This window comes from Palaemon carinicauda, chromosome 26 (assembly GCF_036898095.1).
Source record: "Palaemon carinicauda isolate YSFRI2023 chromosome 26, ASM3689809v2, whole genome shotgun sequence".
Classification (NCBI taxonomy): Eukaryota; Metazoa; Arthropoda; class Malacostraca; order Decapoda; family Palaemonidae; genus Palaemon; species Palaemon carinicauda.
In genome coordinates, this window is record NC_090750.1 from 95,566,763 (window position 1) to 95,580,187 (window position 13,425).

At 37.8% G+C, this 13,425-nt stretch overlaps 1 protein-coding gene across 1 annotated transcript; it reads left to right on the forward strand.

Annotated features, from left to right (window-relative positions):
* The first annotated feature begins 2,924 nt into the window (after positions 1–2,924).
* LOC137620295 (cuticle protein AMP1A-like) lies at positions 2,925–4,264 on the forward strand. The gene is made up of 3 exons (XM_068350528.1): positions 2,925–2,949; positions 3,510–3,757; positions 3,973–4,264. Exons 1-3 carry the CDS (start codon positions 2,941–2,943, stop codon positions 4,193–4,195), a joined length of 480 nt encoding a protein of 159 aa, XP_068206629.1. The 5' UTR covers positions 2,925–2,940; the 3' UTR covers positions 4,196–4,264.
* The last annotated feature ends 9,161 nt before the right edge of the window (positions 4,265–13,425 follow it).

Consider the following 13,425-nt stretch of genomic DNA (forward strand, 5'->3'; position numbering starts at 1 on the left):
CAAGGGGGATTTCTAGTCTTTTTAAAACAAATTATTTCATGTCTGCTTCGAGAGTTTTTTAGCAAATGGGTAACTTTAAAATACTTCACAAACGTTTTTTAAATAAGGTTTTAAGATAGGCTCACCCTCTTTGCAAGGTAGCTTTAGGTGAACAAGGAGAAAAACTATCTTAGATGATGGATAACAATGCCTTGACAATATTGCAGTACTTGAAATATGGTATCTTTTCTAATTATGACTTAAATCAACGATTTTTTATCTAAATATTTTGGCTCTAATAGAATATTAGTATCTGCTACTATACTGAGTGTTGAATTCAACATGATACCTCATACCGCCCACTTAGATATTATGTATATCCATCCCTTAGGGGTACTTCAGTGACACCACCAACCTTATGATCAGTCTATGACCCCATTTAGTGAAAAATCCAATTTGAATTCAATGCACTTTCAGGAGGGTAAGAGACGTATGAATCACACCATGCTATTGCATGAAAAAATAAATATATTTAATACACATAAAAATTCTTAGGACACTTCAATTTATACCTTTTAACCTTCCATAACCCAAGGTCTTTGGTCCTTATCCGACCGAACCTCACTTGACTTCCCCCTACAACACTAAGTCTAACGAGAGTGATGAATCATAACCTAGCATAACCTAGGACACTGTAAATATCAGTAGTAACTCAAACTCACCCCACCTAGGACATAAGGACTTCACCTTTCATAACCTAGGACACTGTAAATATCAGTAGTAACTCAAACTCACCCCACCTAGGATATAAGGACATCACCTATCATAACCTAGGACACTGTAAATATCAGTAATAACTCAAACTCACCCCACCTAGGATATAAGGATTTCACCCATCATAACCTAGGACACTGTAAATATCAGTAGTAACTCAAACTTACCCCACCTAGGATATAAGGACTTCACCTATCATAACCTAGGACACTGTAAATATCAGTAGTAACCCAAACTCACCCCACCTAGGACATAAGGACTTCACCCATCATAACCTAGGACACTGTAAATATCAGTAGTAACTCAAACTCACCCCACCTAGGACATGAGGACTTCACCCATCATAACCTAAGGCACTGTAAATATCAGTAGTAACTCACACTCACCCCACCTAGGACGTAAGGACTTCACCCATCATAACCTAGGACACTGTAAATATCAGTAGTAACTCACACTCACCCCACCTAGGACGTAAGGACTTCACCCATCATAACCTAGGACACTGTAAATATCAGTAGTAACTCACACTCACCCCACCTAGGACGTAAGGACTTCACCCATCATAACCTACGACACTGTAAATATCAGTAGTAACTCAAACTCACCCCACCTAGGACATAAGGACTTCACCCATCATAACCTAACACACAGCCTAATATACTCGGGCCAGAGTCATGGTCAAAATAATATATCAGGCCCAACTTTCAAAGGTTCATTCCATAAAACTGCAAATCTTATGATAAGAAAAATTGTAGGTATTGAATATTGAAAAAAAAAAAAATCCTACAACTTCTGGCTTTGACTAAAACAAATATAGTCACTGAACACACTTCGGAATGTGAAACTTAACTTGTGCCTGATGATAACCAACAAACTTCAACATTCTTCAACCAAAGCTGTTTAAGGATTTGGGTCCCTTGACACTTCCTGTCCATTATATTAGTATTTACGAAGGTATCATAGTGCATTTCAGTGCAGTCTTTAATTATTATTCGAGAATAAAATCCTAATAAATAATTGAATATGGGTCATATTTTGGAAATAACAATCGAAGCTCAAACCTAATTGGCAAAGAAATGCAATGATGTCTAATGTTTATATTCAAAACACTTATCAGTGTAAATGGAAGAAATTTAAATGGAAACTTTGCTAAATCTACCAGTTTCGTAGATAGAGGCTAATGAACTGTCATTTCTGAAGGCTCTTACACTAATTGATAATGTAGTAGAGTATGCTGTATACTGTATACTTTAATTAAGAATGAAGACTCAAATGTTGAAAGTATTATAAATTGTAGCAGGATACGGTATATATGAATTTTTTTTAATATTTTCCAAACACACACATACTCTCTCTCTCTCTCTCTCTCTCTCTCTCTCTCTCTCTCTCTCTCTCTCTCTCTCTCTCTCTCTCTCTCTCTCTCTGATGAGTCATATTCCATGTGAGGACAATAAGAGAATGTGCATCAAATGAGTCTATTAATTATCCAATACAGTCCAGTGCCCATTTCCCGTTTCCTTCAACTTGAATAACACCTGAATACCGATGTCATCCTGAAGTTTCTCTTGCTTTTTGTAATGAAAACTCTACAGGATTATTCTATAAACTATAGTTTTGAAAAAAATCCTTACTTTATTTCAAACAGGTCATATCTTGAATTTACACCTCCATAATTTACAAGAAAAAAAAAAAAAAGATTCTATTAAATGATGAAATTTACGGAAAAACGTAATTAATTTTATAAGTATGACGTAAGATTCAATTGAATAAATTGGCTCATTATCTTATTAGTCAAGTAAGTTTTCCATAAAACAATGCATATCTACAGCTTCATAGAAGAGCGAAGTAAAAGTTTTTCCTTTTGCTATTCTTGATTTTAATTCGAGAGAGAGAGAGAGAGAGAGAGAGAGAGAGAGAGAGAGAGAGAGAGAGAGAGAGAGAGAGAGAGAGAGATTCTGTTAAAGTTTTTTGGGGGGAAAATTTCTTGATTGAAGGAAAAGTAACCGGGTTTTGGGATGGAATTCGTTTCATGGTCGCCTCTATGAACATCTCTCATACCGGGCAATGCAGACCGGCAAAAAGTAGACACTAGTCTAATAACCGGTAGCCTTGATGACGAACTTCTTTCGCTATAAATACCGACGCCAGCAATTCAAACGGTATCAGTTCATCATACAACATCACATCATGAAGTTCGTAAGTTAACCATAGAGACGTCCGTTAGCTTTTAGGTATTATTATTATATTTAATAAAAAAAAAAAATTCACCCAAGTTTTTAAGATTGCAATTAAGTCTTAGGTAAATATCTTTGAAATGAAGACATGAAAAAATTCGAAAGTTTGACTGGAAAGTGGTAAGTAAAATAGGTCTTCAGAAACCTCTCTTAGATTAAGTATATATTGAAAGAAGTATTAACAAGCTTCAATAATTCATTGCTTGTTGAGGTGCTTAAATTTAGCAGCAAGATTCACCTTAGACGGTGTTCAATTTTCCGTCTAAAATATATAATAAAACAAGGTCTTCGGAGTGTACATACGAACTCAGCTTTACTGCTATTTATACTTTCTGGCAATTAAGGAACCACAGTAATTTTCACTTAACAGCAACAAAAACTGATGAAATTTCTCTTTCATTGCCTCAACAAAAGAAAAATTCGGTAAGGAAAATATTTATTCTTGACCAACAAAACTGAAAGAAATCGGTAATTTTATCTTTTATTTCATATATTAGATTAAATGATTATTGTCTTTTTCAGGTCATCATCGCAGCCTTAGCGACCGTGGCCTTGGCCGCTCCTCAGTACAGCTACGACGCCCCACGGCCTCAGTCCCAAGGAGGAAGCTCAGGCCTCAACAAAGTGATTGCCATCCTCCGAGACGACCGTGATCAGGATGACTACGGAAGGTACAGCGTCAACGTCGAAACCGCCAACGGAATCGTTATGCAGGACTCTGGCTCTCCTGACGGACCTAAGGGAGCCGTTGTATCTTCTGGCTCTTTCTCGTAAGTTTTATAAGTTATATTGTGTTCAACAGTTTCTCATTCTCATTAAACATATCATGGATATATGGTCATTCTACCCTGGACATGGTTTTTGTCTCCAATAACACCCAAGTTTTGGAGTTCAGATGAACAGTTTTTATTGACTCAAAAAGGATCAGGAGAGAAAAATTGATGTTTATTCTTCTAATTAAATGACCTCTTCAATCTTCATCCAGATACACATCTCCTGAAGGCATTCCCGTCAATGTGAGATACGTGGCTGACGAGAACGGATTCCAGCCCCAGTCCGACCTCCTGCCAGTTGCCCCTGCTTTCCCCCACCCAATCCCCCAGTTCGTCCTCGACCAGATCGCTTTCGCTGCACAAGAAGACGCCCGTCAGACCAAGCAGATCTCTGCTCCTTCCGGAACTTATGGTGCCCCATCAAGATTCAATTAAGTCTTGAAACGAAAGGGAACGACGAAATCATTTTACTCTAACTTATTTTCGAATAAAATTCTATGCCTATGAAGACAATTTTTTGTCCTCCTCTGAAAACAATAAATGCTCCAAGAATGTAAAAGTCTAATAGTTCATAGCGAATGGAATCTCATGATAAAATCGTGTAATAAGATATCAACTACTGCATAAAAGCAGTTCATTGGGATGTGCCTTTAATGTAATAAAAAACTCCATTGTGAATTTCAGGACCCAGAGAGAAAAACATGGAGAAATCTAATAATACTTGTGGTCCTGTTTCAATTTCTATTTTATTTTATCTATTCACTAGTACTTCTGTTCTTTTGCATCACCAATTATGTTCTCTCCTTCTTTTCATTCATCCACAATTAGACCATAAGAATAGTTAACATGTGAAATTTGGTAACAAGTTTTACAAAGATATTCAGCGATCCCAAATGAGTGTCTCATACCCGTCAGTGGGTTTCTCAGATCTGTTGGCAGATACTGGAAAGATGTCAGAAGACTTAGAATAGCAAAGTCAGGATCTGGTGAGTCACTGGTAGAAAGGGAAAGGCAAGCATCAGTTTTAACCAAAAATGCACAATTATATCTGCATCATGTATAAAGAAAAGAGTAGTGATAGGTAGGACACTGCTACAGGCGATACCCTACATACAAGTTATTTGGACACTGATACCCGTTTCTGTATATCTTTGCATCAGCATCAAATCTGAACTGGTAGTAACAGAACTGCAGCTGACAGGCGTCAGTAAGAGTCTGTAAAAGTTGTTGGTTAGGGCAGAAGCAAGTGCATTGACATTATCATCAGAGGGCATGAAGTAGGTTCAATTTGCGAGGAAAGCTGTCCGCTACAGGTTAAAGGCAAGCAATACTTAATATTTCCCTGAAGACACACGAACACAAAGATTATGATTGAAGAATTTTTTTTTAAAAATTACATTGGAAAAATGCGGGAACTAATATTAATGGGGAATACCTTAGCAACTTAAGATTTGCAGATAACATCGTTGTGTTTTGTGAAGCATGAGAGCAACCGCAAAGCTGACCACGGATTGTTCAGCAGCAGCTAAACAAATGTTCTCCGAAATGGGAGAAATGAACCTTTGTCAAAAGGCTTCAAGCACATGGCCATTGCCCTTTCATATCGTTCTGAAGATGGATGGCTCCCTGCACCCTTATGGGAATTACAGGCATCTGAACGCTGAAATGCAGACAGAGCCGGGTCACTATCCCCTTCCAAACATTGCCACCATTACCACCTACTTGCATGAAGTAAAGGCATTCTCTATTCTCTCCCTCTCGATGGATAATGTCAAGTGCCCATGAACCCAGAAGACATCCACAAGATCACCATCAGCAGCCCCTTCGGTACATACATATTCAATTACTCTTGTTTTGTTCTTTGTAATGCTGGGACCACTTTGCAATGCCTCATGGGGGCATATCTTATTGGGCCTCCACTTTTACATATGTTACGGGATGACAAACTTGAGTTCTCTTCCTTTAAAGATGAACATCTCCATAACCTACACATTGTGCTCGCCTGCCTAAACAAAATAGCCTGGTAGTTTGGTACGACAAGTGTACCTTTGACGCCAACAAAGTATCGTTCCTAAGCTACCACATCACTCTTGAAGGCTTCCAACCCCTCCCTGATAGGGTAGCAGCTGTTCAGAACTTCCCCACACTCTCAACAGTCATAGCAATGGAAGAATTCTTAAGTTTGGTTAACTATTATTGCCGGTTCCTGCCAGCCATCACAGCTTCTATTGCTCCCATCTATGATTCCCTCAAAGGCAAGACAAAAGACCTGAAGGGGACCTTCTGGAAGCGCCCTGGTGCAACACAAATAATGCCTTATCAACTGCTGTTCCTCTTTTTTCCGAGCCACATGTGAGAAAATTTATTCTATGTTGCCAGATTTACAAGCCCCAAGGAAAGCAACAAATACCGAATGATTTACTTGTAGCAATGCACATCTTCCTGCTTAACGGCATTAGCAGTTTCCTCTTGTTCCATAGCGCATCGAGAGCTTTCTTAATTAATATTTGTTACAAAGAAGACTGGGTGTCCATCGATTGTCTAAAATCTGCATATCTTCTGCAAGATGACTTACAGTCAATGCCTCGTTTTCTCTTCCTTCCCTTGCTTCTTTTGCAATATATAGGGACCCATTCTGTTACTTGTGGTCCCCGTAACATAAGTAAAAGGGAGGGTCCCATAAGATGTTCTCCATGAGGCATTCAAAAGTGGTCCCAACATTACAAAGAGCAAAACATGAGTAACTGAATGTGTATGTACCAAACGGGGTGGTGATGTGGTCTTATCAATGTCTTCTGGGTTAATGGGCACCTGACAATACCCCTTTAAGAGGTTGAGAGTAGTTTGATGTCAGACATCCTCATTATTGTGTGTAATACAACCACATACATCCATGTAAGAAATGGAACCAAGGGTGATAAATTCAACTGTAAGGTTCTCTAAAATCTTCTATAATAAAAGTAGCCGGATAACAACGTGAAAACAGGAGGAAAGAGATTCATGCTTGTCACTACAGTGACCACTTAACAATGACTGACTAGGCATATAACAGAAACAAAAGAAGTGAAGACAAATATAACTACACTGTTGCCACAATGCATAATGTAATTTTGGTCTTAAAGTAGGTGCAATGGGAAAAGATAAAAATCATTCTGGAACTAAACAATGACAATTTAAATTTACATCATTGCATATAAATTGTACGCAATGAAAGTTCTGTACAACCAAATTTAGATATCTATACACATGTCTCCCATTTTAATCTAGTAGCATATGAGCTAGTCGAGGAGATTGAAGAGGGGTATTGGAGGGTTGAAATGATGGCTCTCTTTCCTGGCCACAGCAAAGGGACGCAGGGAATTTAGGACTGGCGTCATTATTTACATTAGCTACTAGGGGTAAATGTCTTCAATCTCAAAACCATATACGACCACTAGGACGGCGCACTTCGTACTTTCTTGACCTTCCGTGCTCCATTGGGATGCTAACCTTGTCCCATCAAAGAGTCTTGGCATCCTATATCCTGACTCATTGGCCGATTATGGGCTTGGGTAAAGGGCGGGCATTTGAATTGCAAAGGCTCAGAGCCAGGACGGTATGAGCAGCAGTACGATGGTTATAATTTTCAATCTTGGTTTGCCACTCATCTGTGAATGACCAGGGGTGGGCAGGAACGTTAGGACGGAGAAAAAGGCCATACGGAATCTGCGCAATGGAGTGTCTAGCAGGGGTCAGGGTGTTCTAAAGCTCCAGCAGTCCAATATTGAAGGCTTAACCATATATGATCCGGTATTGGTTGGTTTGATGATAAGGTGTTTGACAGCTTTCACTGCAGCTTCTGCCTGTCTATTCGAATGAGGGTATTGCAGAGAAGTGATAATTTGATAAACCCCCCAGTGGTCAAAGAATTCCTTGAATTTTGGATGGAAAATGGGGGCCCGCCATCAGTTTGTAAGAGGAATGGGTTATCAACCTTACGGAAGAAGACAGAGAACATTCTTTTAACTGTGCTTGTGGTTATGTCCCATCCACAGGGAAAAACCACAGGCCAGCCTTATGGTCTATCATTGATAACAAGGAAGGTAAAGGTAAAGGTTCTTATTGCTGACTAGGAAGAAAGTGTTGGCATGTATCACAGCTCTCTACTTTACTCTTTACATCTGCATTAATGCCAGATTAGAAAAATGTCTGCCTTGCAAGACGTTAAGTAGTTTTAATCCTTCGGTGGCTATTGTGGAGTTGATCTAAGGTGCGTACAAAGAGGGATGCAGGAATGACACTTTCATCTTGAGATGTAGTAAGAATGGATTCTCAATAACATCCAGAGTTTAGTGGTTGAGAATCGATATCAAGGGACATTAGTTATTCGTTAAGGTGAAATGTTGAAATCCAGGCAAGTATAGGCAGCATTTAGCCCTAGTTCTAGTGACTGCAAGTAACTCCAGCTCTATGGTGGAGTAACGAGTTTTTGTATCCGAGAAGAAATGAGAGCTACAAGGGTCAAGGATCATGTGGTCTTGGGCGTTATATTCAGGTAGGGCATATCCCAGACCATAAAGGCATAAGTTGTATGTTTGCAGAACCACTGGCGAGACAGGGTTGATGGGTGGTAGGACCTGTGGTGAAGTCAGAGTGGCTTTGAAATTTTTAAAGGATTATTCATTAACAAGTCTCCAAATGAATGTTTGGCTCTCATAAGACGGTATAAGGACTGTGCTGCTGCAGCGATATTTGGAGTGAAGTTATTGAGTTGATTGACGACACAAATACATGGCCTGAGATCTGTAACATTGCACGGTGTAGGGAAGTCACGCATAGGTCATACCTTGTCGGGGTCTACTGCAATACCATCGGATGATAAGACATTACCGCAAAAGTTAACATCAGGGTCACCTACAGTGATTTTTTCTTTGTTGAGGTTAATGCTGTATTGACAGCACTTGGTAACCATAAGGTGCATGTGTTGTAGGTTATTAGGAAGGCCCTCCTCGAAAAGAAAGATATCATCTATAAATTTCAGTTATTTGGGGATACCTATTAGGGCCATATTTCCATGGAAGCAGTATGCATAACCTGTCGCCGAAAATCAAATCAGGCAATGACAGTGCTCAAATTATTGTTTTGGAATTATAAACATGGTCAGGTGGTTTTCCACGCCCATAGCCAGGAAAGGCGTCTGCTGTGGTGAGGTACTTCACAGTAGGAGAGATGTGGTGGAGAGCATTATGGGGCATTGTTGACGGGTATGTAGGGTGGGATAATTGAGAATTAAGTTGCTTATGATCCAGAGTGATGCACAAAATCTTTTCTTTGGTACCAAATGCATGGAATGACACTATTTGAAGGGTTTGTCGCCTGCTGGTGTGATGATTTCTATTTGCAGTAAGGAGTTAAGTTCTTCTTTCACTTGATCACTAAGCACGAGCAGTATGGGTCGGGGCATGTGTACAGCAAACAGCATAGTGCCAGGTTTCCAGTGAACCCTTAAACTATGGTCAGCCATTTTCTTTAGAAGCTGGGTTTCTTGATCCTTCTTTCATATGAGGATGTTGCCGGAATAACAAAGAAAATAATCATTAATAGCTGCTGGTGAACTTGTAGAGGAGGCAGGAAACTGAGCGCATCTGTTGACATGTGTTACCTTGAGAATGGGGTTCTGGAAGTCCAGTGACACTATGGTGATGGCTCAGCAATGTTCACAGAAAGGAGGGCAGTCTGGGTATCCCAAATAACATATATGGTTGCTGAGCAACTCTAGTGCCAAGACAAAGTATTGCTTGGACATATCGTACAGCTAGTGTCATGTGGAATCCATCTGGTGCAAAAAAACTTTGTCTAAATGTATGGTGGCAATCACTGTGATCGCTGCTCTTGTATCAGGAGTAGGGAATGTGATGATGTAATCCCAAATGATGAGACAGTGACTGGTGTGGGTAACTCACTACCCAAGTTGTCACCAACGATAGGGCAGCTGGTATTTGACTTGTTAGTAGACTGTATATCCAATCAGACTTTTCTGGAAGGCCTGAGCATCTTCTCAAAATATCCATGTTTCTGGCAGGTATAGCAATGAGCATTCATCGTGGGGCATTTCTGAGAGCTGGCCCAACTGCCCTTGTGTCTGCAGTTATTGCAGGATGTACCCATGGCTGGGCATATTTTGGAATTATGCTTGCATGAGCCGTATTGGTTAGTAGATCAATAAGAAGTCCTCTTCTGTATAATCTGAGCTGGTTCCTCTTGTATGAAGATACCGAGTTGACCTAGCTGGAGAAGGGGAGGCAATAGCTGACACAGTCGCACGTGTATATTTGTAGGGGAGGCATGTCACGAACAGTGCGAGGGTGGATGAGGGTTGGATCAGATTAAGGCATTGTATTAATTCTTTGACCCTCATGCACATCAAATTTACCATTTGCTACGGCCATTAAGTGCAAGAGGTGAAGTTGCTAGTGCTTAAGTGCACTTCATCAGCGAGATCCTTCAGGCGTAAATAATAATCTACAAACCATTCTCCGACAGCATGTCGGCAGCACAACAACTTCCTGTGTAGTAAAGCTTCCTTTTTGAGAATGCAAAAGTGCTTTTGTAGTGTATCATACACCTATCTATTGGAAAGTGATATCTTGGGAGGGATGCCCATTGCACGCGTAAGAAGGTGGTGGACGTACAGGAAAATGCACGTCCTCAGGTGGATCAGCAGGGAAGTTTGATGTTATATATCAAGTCCAAGTGATCCTGCATAGTTCTGAAAACAGTCTCCATTGACGAAACACTTAATAAGTCGCATCTTATAGGAGAGGTGGATGATGGAGCACAGGCTTGTTAGAAATTGTAAGTGTATGCACTAAGGAGCCAGGGGTTGGGGATACAGGTGTGACACAATGTGTCATGTTGCTGGGCTGCGATGCTACAATTTGTCCTGATAGTAAGGAGAATAGAGACAAGAACCGATGAAAGTACTGTTCAACATAATATTAGATATCCATACAATTATAGGTTCTGCCCATGTCCATTTCTTTTTCATACATGTTAGAATATCTTTTATATAAATTACTCTCGTATCCAAGTTGCTCTTCTTTCGGTCTCTTAGTTTTATTGCCATCATTATTCTTTCCAGAGCTCTTTGAGTTGTAACTAGACTATGCTGTAAGAATCTAAGGCTTTAGTAAGGCTGCAAGTATTTTAGCCATAAGTTAAAACTAGAAGGACTATCCCATGTTCATCCTTCCTTTAATTTCAGTGTCGTGTCCTAAGGACACACTCACCAACTGTCCTAAGTATGGAATTTCATTAACAATCGCTGAGGTTCGTCCAAAACGACCATATATATATATATATATATATATATATATATATATATATATATATATATATATATATATATATATATATATATATATATATAAACACATGTACTTTAAATGCAGGCAGATGCATTGGTCGATAACTAGATAATTTGATAGAGACATTTGCGAATTATATAATTTTCATTTTTCCCTAGCTTTTCAGATGTTTACATCATGGGAGGCCAGTTCATTATGCCTGGTTTCCATACGATTTTAATAATAATATTGATTATAATAGTTTTAGAAATAAATCAGGGATAAATATTATAACTATGGTTATTATGATTATCATTATCACTATTATTTGATTGTATTCACTTTTATGATACTAACTGGTTCAGAAAAAAATAGCATTTATGTACTTCAGAATAAACTCGATGTTTTGTATTTCTTAGACAAAATTACTAAAATATAAAGCAGTTTGCGACCCTATTACATAACTTAACATATATCGATAAGTAGAGATGATATCTAGAGTCTAACTCTAAGATATTTTTATGATAATGTACAATGATGACTGAAAAAAAGGAAACGAAAAGAAAAGAAAAAAAAAAGGAAAATTGTCTAATTGAGTAACACATGACAAACCTCTTATTGAGTTTCAGGTCATAATCTGTCTCCCCAACTAAGAGAAGAAATTCAAATAGTCTCTATTTTAGATCCATCTGGTAATGGTTACCTAGATTGCATTATCAAAGAGAAAAATAATCAAGAGATCCTGTGAATGTTTAACAAGGTTTAATGCAGGTCAAATCTTCATTGTTTTCTCCAATATATAATGATGAAAAATCTAAAACGAGGTTAATGTCTCTTTTCAAGATCAATGAAATACAAGTCATGTCTGGTATTAAGTCAAAAAGAAATGATTTGTCTCTTGACCCAAGTTCATGGCTGCATTACAGTGACTCATAAAAGTAGAATGTTTCAAGTTCGGTTTCGTTTGAAAATCGTAAAAATTCCTCCATAGAACAATTCATTACGTTTACTGTATTAATAATGATGCATTTAATTGGTTGTTGCTTATATTATCTCTTATATGATTATAAAAGTCTATACCTAAGAAGTTATAATTTTCCTTTGAAAAGTTTCGCCCTCTTTTGTACCTCTTGTTTTGAAACCTTGATGTTTTATCATCAGATGCCAATGACGAAAGCAAATAGTTGAAACAATTACATTTGGAAAACAAAAATGACCGGAATTTATGTGAAGAAAAGAACTGGTGTAAAGGGTCCTTGGAAAACAGCCAAATTGGATCGCTCGGAACATGCACAATGACCTACATCACTGACATAATGACGCACCAACTATTTCCTTTCATATAAACATGTTTTTTTTTTTTGGTTTTTTAGTTTATAGAGGAGTTGACGGTCTGGTCATCTCATTCTAGGAACGGGCCGGAATATGATCTGCTTTCAACAAGAATAATTATCATACACACATTGGAGGCAATTTTTGCTGCGGTTTTATTGTAGAATATGAGTTTCATTACAAGCAAAAATGAATTTCATTTTAAGAGATACAAGAGAGTGACTGACCTTTTTGTACGTCCGATGTCAAACGTGAATTTAGAGTTGGACAAAATTTCTGAATTATAAAAGACAGACTTGATTTCTTTCAACAATACTCCCCTAAGGTGTCGAAGGTCAGGTATGAATTAAATTTTTAGCATAACAGGTGAGAAAACCAATATATATGTATATATACAATATATATATATACACACATATATATATATATATATATATATATATATATATATATATATATATATACACATACACTCAACCACACACACACACATACATATATATATATATATATATATATATATACTTATATATATATTTATATGTGTATATGTATACACACACACACACATATATATATATATATATATATATATATATATATATATATATTACAGTATGATCAAGATTAGGGTCAAATTATACTTAAAGGTCAAAGAGAAACAGATTTAACATTGTTCATAACATTTTAACATTATGAGATAGACGTTCTACTTTCCATGCATAACTATTAAAAACACCAAGTCAGCGAGATCAATGTTAAAGCTAAAGTTATAATTCAATGTTAGAATTCATATGGGGATTTAACTTAAATCTTAATTTTCAAATATACGAGATACAATTCACATTTGACTTCCATAACCTAATAAAAGAGCCGTTTTCAATACCACACTTGGAGATGAAAGAGGTTAAAGATCAAACAGGAATTTAGGCTATTGTCATGTTTGTTTTGTTAGAACATATTTTTAGCAACAGGGAATTTTCTTTATTATTGCAAATTATAATCAGG

Coding starts and splice junctions, on each gene's coding strand:
- LOC137620295 (XM_068350528.1), top strand. Junction 3,758..3,972: donor GTATCTTCTGGCTCTTTCTC/GTAAGTTTTATA, acceptor ATCTTCATCCAG/ATACACATCTCCTGAAGGCA.